Source organism: Plasmopara halstedii (assembly GCF_900000015.1).
Source record: "Plasmopara halstedii genome assembly, contig: Scaffold_113, whole genome shotgun sequence".
Lineage (NCBI taxonomy): Eukaryota > Oomycota > Peronosporomycetes > Peronosporales > Peronosporaceae > Plasmopara > Plasmopara halstedii.
The window spans coordinates 362,544-380,115 of NW_020187034.1; the positions used below are offsets into that span (position 1 = coordinate 362,544).

Genomic DNA, 17,572 nt, shown 5'->3' on the forward strand with positions numbered 1-17,572 from the left:
GAATCTCGCGGGTCTTCAGTACAATACATTGCGTCTGTACAACATTAACCCCGGCTCTTCATACAAAAAGTTTATGGCCGACATGGCTGCACTCGGCGTTTACGTCATGGTCTCGGCATCGCCTGACAATGACGCATACTATGGCAAGTACCGCTACTCGACCATTACCAAAAAATTAAGCTGTTCTGGGAAAGTATCAACCAGCGGAGGTGCGAAGACCGTAGATCAGACCGAGACCTGCTATCCGGCACTGCTGCTTGAGTACGGCAAGAAGATTATTCAAAACTTTGCCCAGTACGACAACACGCTGGGCATTGTTGTGGCCAATGAAATCATGCAGGAAGATCTTACGTCCGCTTCATGTGTGAAAGCCTATGTAGCTGATCTGAAAAATTGGATGAAGGTTAACGGCAAAAAGTTGCGTATTTTGCCGCTCGCCTATGCTGCTGCTGACAGTAGCAACAATAAAGTTGAAAACGCAGATGACTATCACGTCATCAAAGTCCAAGGACTGCTCTGTGGAGATCGGATGGTTGATGGCATGATGACAGAGAGTATCGATATATATATGATCAATGAATACCGCTGGTGCCCCGACTCGACGTTTACCGAGGCATTCAAGCGATACATCGACATGGCTCAGGGCATTCCCATCGTTGTTGCGTTCGGTGAGTACGGATGTAAACTTTCGGCGGGCACTCCTCGTGACTGGGGAATGGTTCCTTACATGTACGAAGAACCTTCGAAGACTGAAAAATTCTCAGCCGTTTGGTCGGGTGGTTTGGCTTACTCGTATGGTGAAGCTAAGCTTTCAAAGGACTCTCTGTTTCCGATGTTCACAGGTACGGAATCTAGCAAATTTCTTGGGTCATCAGCCTTGAAGCTGGTAAGCCAACATAATACTCTTTTGTAGGTGGCAGCATTGACTTCTTGTCGACACCAAGTTCAAAGCCGACGAGGGATTACACGAATTTGAAAGCCATGTTCGATAAGTATTCTGGCTACAAAGACGACGCTAAATGGACTGACAGCACCAAGTGCTCGTGGCAACCTACGCTGGAAACAAAAACGCAGCCGAGCAATAAACTGGCAACCGAGAATGGCTGGATTGTAAGTAGCTGCTCGGCGAGCTTTTTGAAGCTATCCAGCACGGACTCGTGGACATGCTCCAGCCGCGAAGGCGTGGTCTGCACGGATGATGGTGATACCTGTGATGTGCATATTAGCGGTACTGTTGGTACAACCCAGAAAGATATTTGCGGTTCGTATGTGGTGACCAGCGGAGGAGGCATGTGCAAGACCACGTCTGACTGTGGTGGTAACGGGCAGTGCAAGGAGTCAAATGGCACGATGTCTTGCAGTTGCCTGTCTTGTTATACTGGCACGGACTGCAGCGTGAAGGATATTAGCTCTTGCGCGACACTTAGCAGCTCGGACACAGCTCCCCAGGCTATATTTCTAGGTATAGGTGTGTTCCTGGGTGTCATGGCAGTTGTTTGTATAGCCCTCGGTGTTGCTGCGGCCAAGAGAAGGGCTGGTATGTATCCTGTCCGCACAATGCTACTGTTGTGTTGTGCGTGGTCTCTTGCTAATTCTTTGCTTGCTGCGCTTTTTGTATACAGAAACAAATAGGCTGGCACAGCAGGTCAAATCTGGAGGCACTGCTGAATCGAGTGCGGCTACTCTATAGAGTTTGTTTGCTTTGCATTTTTTTAAAACGCAGCTCCTTAAAGTACCGTATTTTATTGATGTCACCCTCTTAAAAGGATTATTTCTTATACTCTTCTGCGCCATTCGCTTATTTCTGCATCGAAACTCATCACCATGCCCCCGAAGGGAAAAAAAGCTGAAGAGGCAATAAGTGATGGAGAAACTACCTTATAAACACATTGTTAACTAACCCTCTTGTCTCTTCTTCGTAGCCTACTCGCACGTACTTGGGTCGCCCTGGTAATAATGTTAAGATAGGCATTGTTGGTGTTCCTAACGTTGGCAAAAGCACGTTCTTCAACTGTTTGTCCAAGCTTAACATTCCTGCCGAGAACTTTCCGTTTTGTACCATTGATCCCAATGACGCTGTTGTGCCACTACCCGACCAACGCTTCAACTGGCTTGTAGACAAGTACCGACCTGCAAGCGTTGTACCCCCCGTCATCTCTATCACGGATATTGCTGGTCTTGTGCGCGGCGCTGCAGAAGGTGCCGGTTTAGGGAATGCATTCTTATCGCATATCCAAGCCGTAGATGCCATCTATCACATGGTGCGCGGCTTTGATTCCACTGAAGTTACTCATGTGGAAGGCAACGTGGACCCCGTGCGGGACATGAAGATTATTCAGGAAGAGCTTCGATTTAAAGACATTGAGCGCGTTAAAAAGGAGTCAGCGGGCGTAAAAAAACTCGCCGAGCGCGGTGTTGGTGGGAAGGAAAAGAAACTCGAGTACGAAGCCCTGTGTAAAATTCTTGAGTGGCTCGAATCGGGCAAAGATGTGTCTTTCGGCACATGGTCGGCTCAAGAGGTTGAGATTCTAAACACGATGCAGCTCCTGACTGCTAAGCCTGTTGTCTATCTCATTAACGTCAGTAAGCGTGATTATCTGCGAAAGAGCAACAAGTACCTCCCCCAGATCGCCGAATTTATCAAAGAACGTGGCGGCAACGAGCCTGTGATTCCACTAAGTTGCGAGTTTGAGCTGGAGCTTCTCGACCTTGAAGCTGCCGGCCAACTTGAGAAGTATTCAAGCGAAAACCCGACGCACAAGTCAATACTTAACCGTGTGCTTCGCATGGGTTATCATGCGCTCGGCCTCATCCACTTTTTCACAGCTGGCAAAGACGAAGTTCGCGGCTGGACAATTCGTAAAGGACGACTTGCACCCCAGGCTGCCGGTGTTATCCACACAGATTTCGAGAAGGGCTTTATTATGGCAGAGGTCCAGGCATTTGCTGACCTGAAAGAGCGTACGTTTAAAAGTTTAAAAGTCTTGCTCGTGTTGAGCTTGTGTATAACGTTCTCCAATGACTCTTGAGTGTAGTGGGCTCGGAAGAGGCGGTCAAAAAGGCTGGCAAGCTTAAGCAGCAGGGAAAAAAGTACGAGGTCCAGGACGGTGACATTATTTTCTTCAAGTTTAACAATTGATTGGATAGAAAAGGTCAGACCAGGATGGTGCAATGGGGGGAATGTCCCTTCGCAGACAGTGTTGCGCGTCTTAACATATTGATTTGAGATGTGTGACTGCAGCTCTGCCCGCAATGAAATAAAGCATGCGCTTTGAAGATCAGTGGTTTACCAGTCAATTTTAGCTGATAGTACACTTACATCTTTGAAACAAGCAGAAGTAGAAGTAACGGATGCGTTGTGATTATCTTAATTCTGTATGACTCGTCGCGTCTCTTCAATGAGATTTTTTACAGCGATCTTTGTGGACGGTTCTTGTCAAGCCTTTGAAGCACCCTTAATCAAGTCATTGGGATCTGCAAGATAGCGTGATCACAAAAGACAAAAGTTTTTTGTCGATACGAAGAGCTAAAATGGTGCCTACATTTAATGTTTACTTGCTGGGGTGAGTATGTTGGTAAAACATTATGTTCTTACCGTTCACATTTGACAGCCAATCGGGTACGGATGTGAGCCAGAGCTGGCGTGGGTCGCGCCAAAACAGAATGGGGAAGTTCCTATTACGCGGTCTGGACACTCTTTCACTTTGAAAAGTTCCGGGACAGAATCTATCATCTATATGTTCGGCGGCTGCGACCATAAATCACCACCAGGTCCTACCAATGATTTTTACCGTCTTGACGTCACGAACGGTAGAGAATTGTTGAGCTTTGGGATCGTGCTATGTGCATTTTACAATATCTGCTTTAATTATAGGATACACTTGGTCTAGGGTGACAAGCATGCAGAGTGGAGACGAGATACCAGTACCACGATGGCGGCATTCCGCCATTCTTTTCAAGAAGGACATTTTAATCTTTGGCGGTTTTGCGGCTGAAAAGAGATTGAATGATTTATGGATTTTTGACACCGAACAGAAGATCTGGGAACAAAAATATGCTCAGAGCTTTTGGGAAGGGCTTCCTCAGTGCCGTGGAGCCCATAGTGCCACGCTTGTTGGTGATAAAATGTACGTGTTCGGGGGCTACGGAGGAAATGGCTTTGGTCGCACCGACTTTAATGATCTTCATGTGTTGGATTTGCATTCATTCAAATGGCAAGAAGTTCAAACGGAGGGGGAGAAACCTGAGCCTCGCTCGGGGCACCAAACATGCCTAGTCAATCAACGTTTGCTCGTCATTGGCGGGTGGAATAGCTTCAAACAGTTCCAAGACATCTTTATCGTCGATTTACCGACAAAGACATGGAGTGTGTTGAGCACATCGCTGCTTACTCCGATCTGGAATCATACATGTGTGAGTGTTGCAGCTGTACCGCACTGGAAAGTGTTTTTATTTGGCGGTAATAGCGGTGATCTAGCCGAGTCTGGAACTGCGCAAGGAGTGTTTTTGAATAGCACTTACGTGCTGGATACGGGCAGTATGGTGTGGCGAAAACCATTGGTAAAAGGCAACCTTCCAAAAGCTCGTGCAGATACTACTATGGTTTTTGATGCACAGTCTAACCACTTAATCTTTTTTGGAGGATGGGCAAATCGCTGGTACAACGATTTACACGTTCTCAACGCGAGTGAAATTATTGGACCTCCATACTCAATCTCTTCAATCGAACCAAGACTTGGTCCTGTCACAGGGAATGCAAAAGTGAAAGTGATGGGATCTAATTTTACTGGCCAAAATGCAACCTTGCGGTTTGCAGCTGCAAAAGGCTTTGTCGATGTCGTAGGAGCTGTCTTCAGTTCTAGTATCATTCAGGCAACAACTCCAAGCTTTGAGAAGTTTGGTGCACTGACTTCTGAGGTTCGAGTGTCAATGTCTGGCTGTATGTTTACAAATATAGCGACCTCTTTTCGTTTTCACTCAGTTACGGTAGCCTCAAAGTCGCTAGCGTTTGGTCCTTGTGTGATCGCTGCACTCAGTGAGAATTGCTTAGCCGAGCTACCAACAACATTCATAATCCAATCTCGAGACAGAGATGACAATCCTCGTGACTGTGGAGGAGATGAGTTCACTGTGATTCCAAGGCATTGTGATGACCTCCCAACCCAAGCAAATGAGACTGTTTTGATTTTTGACAAGAATGATGGAACATACGCGGTAACATTTACCCCATCTAGAGTTGGGATGTATGAGATATCAGTGGACTTCAACGGTACATTTGGTGGTATCTCCGGCCCAATTCGAGGCTCACCGTTTACCGCAGTATTCCAGCATCCGTCTAGTGAGAACAAATCTAAGTCTCTTCCACCACTTGCCTCACAGAAGGATCTTGACTCTCCCGAGCTCATTAGGCGTATGATGACAACGATGAACAAGCGTAACGGTGAATATCGTCGAATTCTGGTTGATCTTCGCAAAGATATCCCCACTAACGCGACGGATGGACTAGAGACTATTCGAAAAGTAAAAGAAACAATTCATAAACTTGAGATGGATAAGATTGCGAATCACCTGGTCTTGGACCAAGTCCGTCAGCTTTTAATGAGCATTAAAAAATGCGGAGGCCATGTCGACAAAGAGATCGCAGAAATTGAAAGTATGGAAAAAGTGTTTTTTGATGTTACAAAACAGATTCCAGCAACACAGAAACGCACGGAGGAACCAACGCGGATATTTAGTGAGAAAACTGAAGAGAGTATAACCGCTTATGAAAAGCTGATTGCTCAGAAGGTCGAGACGCTCAAGACTTTGGATTTTTGGTCATATAGGGTAGAGCCTGACAGCGGTCTAAAGAAAATTGAAAGCTATCTTGTCGACTGGAATATGGACATGAAGAAGTGCGAAGAAAACACAAAATTGTGCTCCATATTTGGCTTTCCGCATCTAATGAATGAAACGCTTGGCATGATGCGTCTTATGCGTGCAGAAGTTGACGCGATGAAAACTGTATGGGCAATCATTAAGCGGACAAAAGCCTTTTTCAAAGCTACGCGAGATATTTTGTTTCGAGAAGTTGATGTGAATGCACTCCAGATTGAAGTGCAGTCTACATTGAAAGAACTGAAGAAAATCCCGAAAGATATCCAGTGGTGTGATGCTTATACTTCGATCTTACAGGAGTGCCAGGCGTTCGACAAGACTCACCCCCTCATCCGCTGCTTGTCATCAAATTATATGCGTCTGAGACACTGGAAACGTATCATGGTCCACACAGGTGAATTTCGGGTGCCCGAAGATGATCATGATCAGCGACTTTCAGTAATTCTAGATAAAAATCTTTTTAAATTTGGTTCGGAAATCAGCGAGATTTGCTACGAAGCGGAGAAAGAACAAGAGCTTGAGCTTCGGTTGATCGAGCTAGAGAGTCTTTGGGTGGAGGTTACTTGGGAATTTACATCATACAACCCAGGGGCGGCGGAGGATGCTATTGTGCCTCTTTTGAAAATATCTGAAGAAAATTTTGAGCTACTGGAGTCACACCAAATTGATGTGCAAGGAATGAGTGCTTCACCATACCAGTCAGAATTTGAACCTCGTGTTACAAAGCTTCAAAATGGCCTCTCATCTATCAACGAAGTCGTGATACTGCTGGGCGATATTCAGAGGTCTTGGAGCTATTTAGAACCGCTATTTATTCAATCCGAAGAAGTGAAGAAGCAGTTGCCTGAGCTGACGACAGACTTTGAAGAAATTGATAGGGAGATTCGCCAAATTTTGAAAAGTGCTTTGAAGACGTTAAATGTGCAGCTTTCATGTACGGAACCAGGTCTCATTAAACGCTTAGAGATTATCGTCGAAAAACTGGAAAGGTGCAAGCACCGCCTCAAAGAGTTCCTTGACGGGCGTCGTCGCCAGTTTCCCCGCTTTTACTTCATGTCAGAGGCAGATTTGCTAGATATTTTGTCGAATGGGTCACACCCCGAGCGCATCATGCCTCACTGCTCGAAGATTTACCTGGCCACCAAGACGCTTACACTTATGGATCGCGGACCCGGCAAACGGCCACTCGCTACATCTTTTGTTGCTGGTGTTGGGCATGAGATTGTTGATTTCTTTGAGCCTCCAATACTGGAAGGAGAGGCCGAAATTTATCTGGAGACTATTATGCGTGCGATGAGGTTGACGTTGTTTAAGCATATAGAGCGTTCACTTGTAGCTTATACAGAAATGCCTCGCGTTAATTGGATCAACTTTCGAGACGAAAGCCACAAGCCTATGGATGCAGCTCAGATTATCCTTCTCGCAGCAGGAGTGCACTATGTCGAAGAAGTTGAGCATTCTTTTCGTTCTATTCAGGCGGGTGATAAAAATGCTTTGAAAGACTACAATACGACGCAGGAGAAGCAACTTGAGGACCTGATAAAGCTGACGCAGAGCGATATTTCGTATGCTGAAAGACAGCGTGTGATGGTGCTTATTACGATGGATGCTCACGGTCGAGACATTGTGGCAAACATGATACGTGCAGGAGTGCAGGAAGCAACTCACTTCCAGTGGCAGTCTCAGCTAAAACACTACTTTTCACCCGCAGCAGGAAGTTTTCTAAAGCGGGATATGACTTTTCGAGGAGCTAACGACGCACGTGCTCAAATACTAATTTGTGACGCTGGGATCCCGTATGACTACGAATATCTTGGCAACGGCCCTCGACTTGTAATTACTCCGCTCACAGATCGAATATATGTGACGGCGACACAGGCACTAAATTTGCAGATGGGATGTGCTCCCGCTGGCCCTGCAGGGACTGGCAAGACAGAGACAACGAAAGATCTAGCAAACGCTCTTGGAAAAGTCTGTTACGTATTTAACTGCTCGCCTGAAATGGACTTCAAGAGTCTAGGAAACATTTTTAAAGGTCTCGCGTCATCAGGATCTTGGGGCTGTTTTGACGAGTTTAATCGCCTGGTTCCAGAAGTTCTTTCGGTCTGTTCTGTTCAATTTAAGGCCGTGTGTGATGCATGTAGAGCTGATGACGATAGGTTTGTACTCGAGAACGACGAAGTAACGCTCGACCCAACAGTTGGTGCGTTCATTACGATGAATCCCGGATACCTTGGTCGCTCCGAGCTGCCTGAAGGCCTTAAAGCATTGTTTCGACCAATGACTGTTATGGTACCCGATCTCGTGCTGATTTGCGAGAATATGTTGATGGCAGAAGGATTCACCCAGGCTAAAGTTTTGGCGTCAAAGTTTTATGGCTTGTACTCATTGCTTGGCCAGCTTCTGTCCAAACAGCTGCACTACGACTGGGGCCTTCGAGCTGTGAAGAGCGTGCTATGTGTCGCTGGTGCTTTCAAGCGTGCCGAGCCAGACATACCTGAAACCGATTTGCTCATGCGTGCATTACGAGATTTCAACATTCCAAAGATTATTGCAGAAGACATGGTTGTCTTCTTTGGTCTTCTCGGGGATCTTTTCCCGCGCGACAATCCAAATGTGGACGTACGCAATGACCCCCCACGAAAGCGCGATATGGAGCTTGAATCAATGGTGCAGGGTGCTTCAGAATCGATTGGCAACACACCTCGGCCCGAATTCATGCTCAAAGTCGTACAATTGTCAGAATTGCTTGCAATACGTCACTGCGTCTTCGTTATGGGACCACCCGCCTCTGGCAAAACGGAAACGTGGAAAACACTGAAAAAAGCTCGTGAGATCATGGGCACACCGGTGGAGACGCAAGACTTAAATCCTAAGTCCGTTAGTACTAACGAACTCTACGGATATATTGTGCTCAAGACGCGTGAGTGGAAAGATGGTCTTTTATCCCGTATTATGCGTGATCTGGGCTCTCGTCGTCGTGACAACGGCGATGAAGATTTAAACCCCAAATGGATTATTCTGGATGGAGATCTTGATGCAAATTGGATTGAGTCGATGAACTCTGTCATGGACGATAACAGAATGCTCACGCTGGCTTCAAACGAGCGTATTCCACTAAAAGCACACATGAGAATGATATTTGAGATCCGTGATCTTGTGTACGCCACGCCAGCTACCGTGTCACGTGCTGGAATTCTGTACATATCAACGTCGGAGGGATATCAATGGCGCTGCTTGATTAATAGCTGGCTTGATCGGCACTGTCAACAACCCATCGACCCTCGTCAGACTGATGTACTGTTCACTGCCGACACACGCGTTAAATTTCAAGGACTTTTCGATCAGTATATCGAATCTACTCTAAAATTTTTTCGCAAGAAGCTTGTCCCGGTGGTTCCCGTAGAAGAAACGACGCTCGTGACCACGTTGCTTAACATGATCGACTGTCTATTAACTCCTCAAATTCTATCAGATTATAATGCGACGCAAAATGTGTTTGTGTTTTGCTGCGTGTGGTCATTCGGATCCATCCTTACGATAGGTGATGATGGTACGGACTACTCAGCCGACTTTAGTAACTGGTGGAAGAATCAATGGAAGAATGTTAAATTGGTAGCTTCGGCAAGCAACACGGTATATGATTTCTGGTTGGATCCTGAGACTTCTAAGTTTACATCATGGTCCAAAAGCCCATATTTTTATACAGAGACGTACACATCCCCTAGTCCAATTAACCAGATCACGGTACCGACCACAGAGACGGCATCAGTTGGATTCTGGCTTGAGAAACTGATCTTAAACAACGTTCCAGTGATGGTGTGTGGACCAGCTGGTACCGGTAAAACTCAAAATATTATGGGCATGTTGAAAAAGCTTAGTAAGGATGAAACGGCCACAGCATATCGCTACAGCACCATTAATTTTAACTTTTACACGACAAGTGCGATCTTGCAGCAAACAATGTTTGGACAGCTGGAGCGTAAAACGGGTATCAACTTGGGTCCACCCGGAAAGACACGTCTGATTTATTTTATGGATGATTTAAATCTACCCGAGGTTGATCCTTTTAACACACAGAGTGCTATTTCACTGTTACGTCAAGTAATGGAATACAGGCATTGGTTTGACCGCGTTAAGCTACTACCACAGAACATCATGAATGCGCAGGTGGTCTCTGGTATGAATCCCACTGCTGGTTCTTTTCTCATTGACCCGCGACTTCAACGTCACTTCAGCACGTTTGCTATGGGTATGCCGGAAGCACCAAGCTTAGTCACGATATATGAAACCTTTCTGGGTGGGCATCTGTCGGGATTCGTAGATGAATTGAGCAACTCGCAGTTCATTAACGCTTTAATCAAGGCTGCGTTGAGCTTACATGCTAGTGTTGTGAGTACTTTTCGAAAAACGGCGGCAAACTTCCACTATGAATTTAATGTTCGCCACTTATCTAGTGTGTTTCAAGGGCTGATTGCCTCTAAAAAGGATCGATTTTACAGTCAGGAAAAATTCGTGTTTTTGTGGCTGCATGAGAGTGAACGTGTGTACGGCGATAGGCTCGTGTCAAAGACTGATATCGAAAAGTATAATCAACTTTCACAAGTACAAATAAAGAAGTCGTTTACATCGTGCAATATCAGTCGATATTATGCAGCAGAGAACTGTTGGCCCCTCATTTTTTGCCATTTTACAAGAGATGGAGATTCCGAGTACGACCAAGTTGTGGGCACAAATTTAGACAATCTCAAGACGAATCTACATGCTCATCTACGTGATTATAACAATAATGAAAATAATACTGCGATGCAGCTTGATCTATTCGACGATGCTGTTAAACATGTCGCTCGCATTGTTCGTATTTTGCAAAACGAGAGTGGTCACGCCCTACTGGTAGGTGTGGGAGGTAGTGGAAAGCGATCATTAGCTCGTTTGGCCTCGCACATTTGTGGCTATACCGTTCGTCAGATCACTATCAGCTCTAAATACGGTGAAAATGAATTTAAGGATGATCTGCGCAAGATGCACATGACAGTGGTCGATATGTTGTCACGTAATGAAGAGAGTGGAGGTGTTGTATTCTTGCTCACAGACTCTCAAATTACAAACGAAAAGTTTCTTATCTATTTAAATGATCTGCTTGCCTCTGGTGAGATCCCGGATCTATTTGCTCTTGAAGATACGGACAATATTGTCAACCTCTTGTCGCCAGTTGCGGGCACGAAAGACCGAAATGAAGTTATTAAGTTCTTTCAAGCTGAAATTCGAAAGCGACTTCACTTGTGTCTGTGCTTTTCACCTGTCGGTGATGATTTTCGCAATCGTGCGCGTAAGTTCCCTGCTCTAGTCAACTGCACGGTCATTGACTGGTTTCAGCCATGGCCAAAAGAGGCTCTTCTTTCTGTCGGTTCCGAGAAGTTGAAGGAGATAGGTGACTTGTTAGGACCTGATGAATGTCGCGTAGGAATCGAGAGATTTATGCCGTTCTCGTACCAATCAGTAAATTTGTGTGCTGAGCGGTTCTTCCAGACAGAGCGCCGTCACGTTTATACGACACCTAAGTCATATTTAGAGCTGCTTCAATTGTATAAAAAGATTTTGCGTAAAAAAGTTGGAGAGTATGCGGCGGCCATTGATCGCTTAGAAAAAGGCTTGTTGAAACTCAAGGAAACTGGAGATACAGTGTCACGGCTTGAAGTAGAGCTTAAGGTCATTCTCGAGGCTGCTGAAGACAAGAAAGCTGTGGCGTCTGGTATTGCCGAGGCTGTGAATAAGGAAAAGGTCAATGTAGAAACTGAAAGCAAAAACGCAAGCGACGAAGCTGCGAAGTGCGCAATTATTCAGACAGAAGTGACCGAAAAGCAGAGGTCGACGCAGGAGGATCTTGCAAAGGCCGAACCTGCTGTCCAGCAAGCGATGGCTGCACTGGACTCCTTAAACAAAAAGGATCTGGGAGAGTGTAAGACCATGTCAAAGCCCCCAGCTGGTGTAGACGATGTCTTTTCTGCGACGATGGTTCTGCTCGCTGGTGTGCATCCAAATGTGCAAGTCACCAAGACCGGTAAGGTGAAAGATGTCAAGTGGGACACCGTTAAAAAGCAGCTTCTCGGGAACATTCCTGAGTACATTGAGTATCTGGTTGGCTTCAAGCAAGTGGTTGACGAAGGCAAAGTACCCACCACAAATTGGAAAGAAGTACGCGCGTATTTGGAAATGGAACATTTTAATTATGACACAATTCTCACAAGAAACAAAGCCGCTGCAGGGCTGTGCTCTTGGGTGATCAACATTGTCATGTACTACGACATCGTCATCACCGTTGAGCCAAAGCGTCAGGCTTTGGCTGCTGCCAACTTGGAATTGGAGGCTGCAAATGCACGTCTAATCGAAGTGACAGCATTAGTTGCAGAACTGCAAGCAAAGCTAGACAAGCTTCTCGCCGAAGCCGCTGCAGCTGATAAAGAGAAGGAAGACGCAATTAATGCTGTTGAGATCGGCAACCGTAAGATGAAGCTTGCAGGCACACTAACAAATGATCTCTCTAGTGAAAACGATCGGTGGGGTATTAATGTGTTGCAACTTCAGAAGGAAAAAGAGTTACTAGTGGGTGATGTGCTACTTGCTTCGGCCTTCATCTCTTACATTGGTCCATTCACGAAGCCGTTCCGTGACGAACTAATCACTAAACATTGGATGCCATTCTTACTGACAGCTGCGGGAGGAAAAAGCATTGCCATGTCTGAAGAAGCGAACCCACTTGTCATTCTGACGAATGATGCTCAGATTGCGCAGTGGAACACTCAAAAGTTGCCGTCCGACCGTGTGTCTAGTGAGAATGGGGCCATTGTAGTCACTACGGTATCTATGGGACGTCGCCCGCTTATTGTAGACCCACAATTACAAGCAATCGCATGGATTCGTGAAATGGAGGCGCACAACAACCTCATTATTGTTCGAGCAGGACAAAAAAGGTGGATTGAGCGCCTTAAGACAGCTATCGGTACCGATGGTGCTTTCTTAATCGAGAATTTGGGGGAAAAGATTGATCCGATTTTGGCACCTGTGATTCAGCGCTCAACCTCACGACGTGGTGCACGCTACGAAATCCAGATTGGTGATGCGTCCGTGCCGTACAATGATAACTTTCACTTGTACTTGCATACGAAGCTGGGCAACCCACATTACCCACCTGAAATTCAAGCAGAGTGTACCATTGTAAATTTTACAGTTACAATGCTCGGACTGGAGGACCAGTTGCTTAACCTTGTCGTATCCAAAGAGCGTCAGGATCTTGCTGTAAAGCGCGAAGAATTGATTCAAGAACAAAACAATGGTAAAATCGAGCTAAAAAAACTGGAAGATGATATTCTTTTCTATCTCGCAAGTGCCGACGACGATATCACGAACAACCAACCTCTGATTCAGATCTTAAGTGACACTAAACACAAAGCACAACGTACACAGATCAATATGGAGGTCGCCAAGAAAACACAAGAGTCGGTAAACATTACTAGTGAAAAATACCGCCGTATCGCTGCGCGAGGCTCTTTGCTCTTTTTTCTTATGAATGACATCAGCAAGGTGCATTCGTACTACATCTACTCCCTTGCATCGTTCCAGCAAGTTTTCTTGTCTGGTATATATCGCGCTCCACTCTTAAAAAAACCCACAATTTGCGATGAGGATGTTGTAACAGAAAGTGAGAGTGCACCTGTACCTGAAACTTCGACGGGAAGTGAAGGGGGCATAGGAGACGATATTGCTGCTGAAACTGATCTTACTCTTTTGGACCTCACTAATGAAGAGATGAACGAACGCTGCCAGGTACTCATGGACAGCATCACATTGTGTGTCTACAACTACGTTCGCCGTGGACTTTTTGAACGAAACAAACTAACGGTAGCAACAATGCTATGTTTCAAGATTTTGCTAAAAGATGGGTTGTTAAACGATTTTGAGGTCGAGTATTTTCTCATCAGCAAAGCCCACCCAGATGCAGGAAATGCTGGTTCAGCTTCGGAATGGCTACCTGCAGCCATTTGGGGTAAAGTGAAAGCACTCGAAAATGTCAAAGCTTTTCAAGGTCTAGGAGACGGCATTCAGAATAATCCTGATGAGTGGCGAAAGTGGTTTGCGAGTGAAGATGTTGAGCGACAGGAAGTGCCTGGTGAATTTACAAAATTGTCTGCTTTCCAACGACTGATCTTACTGCGTGCCATGCGACCTGATCGCGTCACCAGTGCACTTCGAACTTTCATTCTTGAATCCATAGGCGAAGATTATATCAATCAGCCACCATTCAGCATGGAGGCGACGTACGCAGAGACAAACTCAAGCATTCCTATTTTTTTTGTCCTATTCCCGGGTGTTGATCCAACGCCATGGGTGGAAACGCTCGGAAGATCTAATGGAGTGAGTTTGGAAAACAACAATTTCATTAATATATCGATGGGGCAAGGCCAGGAAGCGTACGCAGGTGAAGCGCTGAAGCGTTTAAGCATAGAGGGTGGCTGGATAATCTTGCAAAATGTGCATTTGATGCAATCGTGGTTGCCAACTCTCGAGCGCCAACTGGAAGAGGTTGCAATTGAAGGTGCTCACGATCTCTTTCGATGCTACATTTCGGCTGAACCCCCTCCACTTCCTGACATGCTGAATATTCCTGAGTCACTGCTTCAAAGCTGTATCAAGGTAGCGAACGAGGCACCGTCAGATATCCAGTCAAATCTGCGTCGTGCCTGGGCGAATTTTGATGAAGAAAAGATACAGGCTTGCACTAAACCAGAAGAATTCAAGTCTTGTTTGTTTGCTCTGTGTTGGTTCCACGCTATTGTGCTGGGACGAAGACGGTTTGGACAGCAAGGGTGGAGTCGAGCTTACAGCTTTAACACAGGAGACCTCACGATATGTGCTAATATTTTGCATTCGTATCTGGACAACAACGCCTCCGTTCCGTGGGACGATCTGCGCTATCTGTTTGGTGAGATCATGTATGGTGGTCACATTACGGATGCCTGGGATCGTCGTACTAACAATACATACTTGGCGGTTCTTATAAATCCGGAGCTACTAAACGGTATGGAATTAGGCCCAGGCTTTAAGTCTCCAAGCCCGCACGAGTTTTCGTTTGCTGACTTCGCAAACTACATTGAAAAAGACATGGTTCCTGAGGCACCGCCTCTCTTTGGCCTTCACCCGAATGCTGAAATTGGCTATCTTACTACAACTTGTGAGACACTATGTTACACGATTGTGACTGTCGGTGGTGGTACAGGTGGTGGAGAGGAAGGAGGAGGTGACAAGACGGCAGCACTGCGTGCATTCATCGACGACTTAGGATCGCGTTGTCCCGAGTCTTTTAACATGCTAGACGTGATTGAAGCTGCAACGCCTCAATTAACTAAAGAACACGGTCCGTTTGTGGTGGTAGCATTACAGGAATGTAGCCGTATGAACGTTCTACTACAGGAAATCCGATTATCCCTTGGCGATCTTAAAAAGGGCTTAAATGGACAGCTCAATATGTCGCAAGCGATGGAAGACTTGGCCACAGCAATGTCGTTAAACGAAGTACCTGGACGCAACCCCTTCTCGCAGTGTAAATGGGAGAAGAAGGCTTGGCCGTCGACGAAGTCGCTCAGCGGCTGGTTTGCTGATATGGTGAAGCGTCATGAACAGCTTAGTATGTGGACTGGTGACACTACTGGAGGAGGAGAAAACTGCTTTGTCACTCCGTATTCTATTTGGTTGCCGGGTCTCTTCAATCCCACTGCGTACACGACGGCGTGTCTGCAAGTTACATCACGAAAACGGTTCATGCCTTTAAACCGAATGACAGTGGAGACACACGTAACCACAATTCAGGATCCTTCAGCTGTTTCATGTTATCCAGATGACGGTGTATTTGTGCATGGACTTATTCTGGAGGGTGCGCGATGGAGCACGCTGGAAGAAATTAATGATCGCTATTCTGTCGGAACGACACCGCCTACTGAGTGTGGGGGCTCGTTGCTGGACAGTCGACCCAAGGAGCTACTTTGGAATATGCCAGTCATGTACGTCAAGGCCGTGACTACGTCTCCAACTTGGGAACCTTCCTCGGTGGGCTACTTACGTCACGATCCAAATATCTACGAGTGCCCAGTATATCTAACTCGTTTTCGCGGCCATACGTACATCTTCCTTGCGACGTTGCCGACCGACTGCGGCAGTGCCAAGTGGGTACTACGCGGTGTCGCACTTATCTTTCAGGACGATAACTAAAATCTTATGCTAGGTGCTGCTTCTATTCACAGCGTACTATCAAAAGGGTTTTGCACTTTGAATAAACTTTATTTTTTCTCCTCTTTCTTCCTTTCTTTTTGCAGTGCGAGCATCGTTTCCAGAAAACTTCCATCATTGGGAATCTCCGGGACTCCTCCTGGCGTTTCGAGCATCTTCTCTTTGCTTAATACAGTATTTACCACCGACTCTATCTCAGAAGTCTTTGCCTTGGCCCGCTCCTTTCGACGGCGTCGCTTTTCCGTGCGCTTTTGCATTTTGGCTTCGAATATCTCAGCCTTACGCTTGCGCTTGTCCTCAAATTCTTGCTGTGCCTTATTATCCTTGTACTGCTGTTCCATACTCGCAATGCGATCCATTTCCCTGAAGGCGACAAACAATTAAATTTCTCGTCTCTATAAACCGGCAATGCTACTTTCGTACCGTCTCCTGGCAGCGCGGTACGTGTGGAACTCGCCGCTACCGGCACCCGCAGAGCTGCCAGATACATTGTCCACGCGATTAACGACAAGCTTTCCACCCTTAACATTGCTAGCAGCATCAGAAGAGTCCTTTGCATTAGAATCTGCGTCGTACGCGACGGCAGCTCCTTGTGCATCCTGATCGCTGAACGTCTGCAACGTCGTATAGCAACCCATGACCGTTTTTGTCAAAAGCCAAGAATTCTATGTAATGGGTTAGTCCCAATATTTATCTAGGTACACTTATCGACACCATCAAACAAGAGACCAAAAATATAGAAAATGAATGGCTTCTTGTTACGGTTTAGCCACACCATTGTGTGATTACACCAAATCGTGTAATCCACACCTATGTACGGTCACACCATCTTGTGCGACCCGCCCTTTCATACACGGGTACGTGTAACCCGTATACAGAAGCTATAATACGGTGCATACCCGGTTACATCTCTCCCACTTGAAAGGGTCTCGTAGAGTTTTTGTACTGCGAGTCTTTCTCATGAGGCACCACTACACATTGAGTGTCAAGCGGGTCAGCGCTGTAATACAGCAACCACCAAGATGTAAACTACAGTGAAGCTCACAGTTATTAGCTTAATTTTTTGTGCAAAATGAACGCATCACGCGCACCAACTGCGCTTGAACATCTTTTCTCACCATTGTACCAAAATATGTATGATCTTGCGAGTTTCATCCGCATGGGGAGTCTTCTGCCGTGACCCCGCGGCTTAATGACCCCCTGAAAACGGCGTGGCTTTTGCGGAGGTCGACCCCTAAGCAATTGTCGGTGAAGAGGTCGCAGTGTTCAAAAGCGGGTAAAGTGAATCCGTGTGTCATAATTTGAAATCTCCGTCCTAACCAAGAGGCACATCGTGGAGCTGTTCACCGAATGCTTGAGCGCCGCCTCGCCTCTCCTGCACATACTTTGCATTCTGTTTCTGTGAAAAGTGCCC

The 17,572-nt window shown here is 46.2% G+C and overlaps 4 protein-coding genes across 4 annotated transcripts in view; 3 read left to right on the forward strand and 1 right to left on the reverse strand.

Moving 5' to 3' along the window:
- The window catches only part of PHALS_00557 (glycoside hydrolase), a gene marked incomplete at both ends in the record, with an annotated part of 2,429 nt that extends 739 nt beyond the window's left edge, over positions 1 to 1,690 (forward strand). The window contains 4 exons of the mRNA XM_024717601.1: positions 20 to 668; positions 738 to 842; positions 914 to 1,537; positions 1,623 to 1,690. Of these exons, the coding sequence (XP_024572607.1) occupies positions 20 to 668; positions 738 to 842; positions 914 to 1,537; positions 1,623 to 1,690 (1,446 nt within the window). The remainder of the gene's footprint in view (positions 1 to 19; positions 669 to 737; positions 843 to 913; positions 1,538 to 1,622) is intronic.
- Positions 1,691 to 1,824: 134 nt separating this feature from the next.
- Positions 1,825 to 3,261, forward strand: PHALS_00558 (obg-like atpase 1; the record flags this gene model as incomplete). Its single annotated transcript, XM_024717612.1, has 5 exons — positions 1,825 to 1,854; positions 1,923 to 2,961; positions 3,036 to 3,090; positions 3,148 to 3,152; positions 3,242 to 3,261. The coding sequence occupies 5 exons, from the start codon at positions 1,825 to 1,827 to the stop codon at positions 3,259 to 3,261; spliced, it is 1,149 nt and encodes a 382-aa protein (XP_024572608.1).
- Positions 3,262 to 3,531: 270 nt separating this feature from the next.
- Positions 3,532 to 16,140, forward strand: PHALS_00559 (dynein heavy chain; the record flags this gene model as incomplete). The annotated part of the gene is made up of 3 exons (XM_024717623.1): positions 3,532 to 3,534; positions 3,612 to 3,810; positions 3,875 to 16,140. The coding sequence occupies 3 exons, from the start codon at positions 3,532 to 3,534 to the stop codon at positions 16,138 to 16,140; spliced, it is 12,468 nt and encodes a 4,155-aa protein (XP_024572609.1).
- Positions 16,141 to 16,208: 68 nt separating this feature from the next.
- On the reverse strand, positions 16,209 to 16,796 carry PHALS_00560 (Uncharacterized conserved protein; the record flags this gene model as incomplete). The annotated part of the gene is made up of 2 exons (XM_024717634.1): positions 16,209 to 16,521; positions 16,582 to 16,796. 2 exons carry the CDS (start codon positions 16,794 to 16,796, stop codon positions 16,209 to 16,211), a joined length of 528 nt encoding a protein of 175 aa, XP_024572610.1.
- Positions 16,797 to 17,572: the final 776 nt, after the last annotated feature.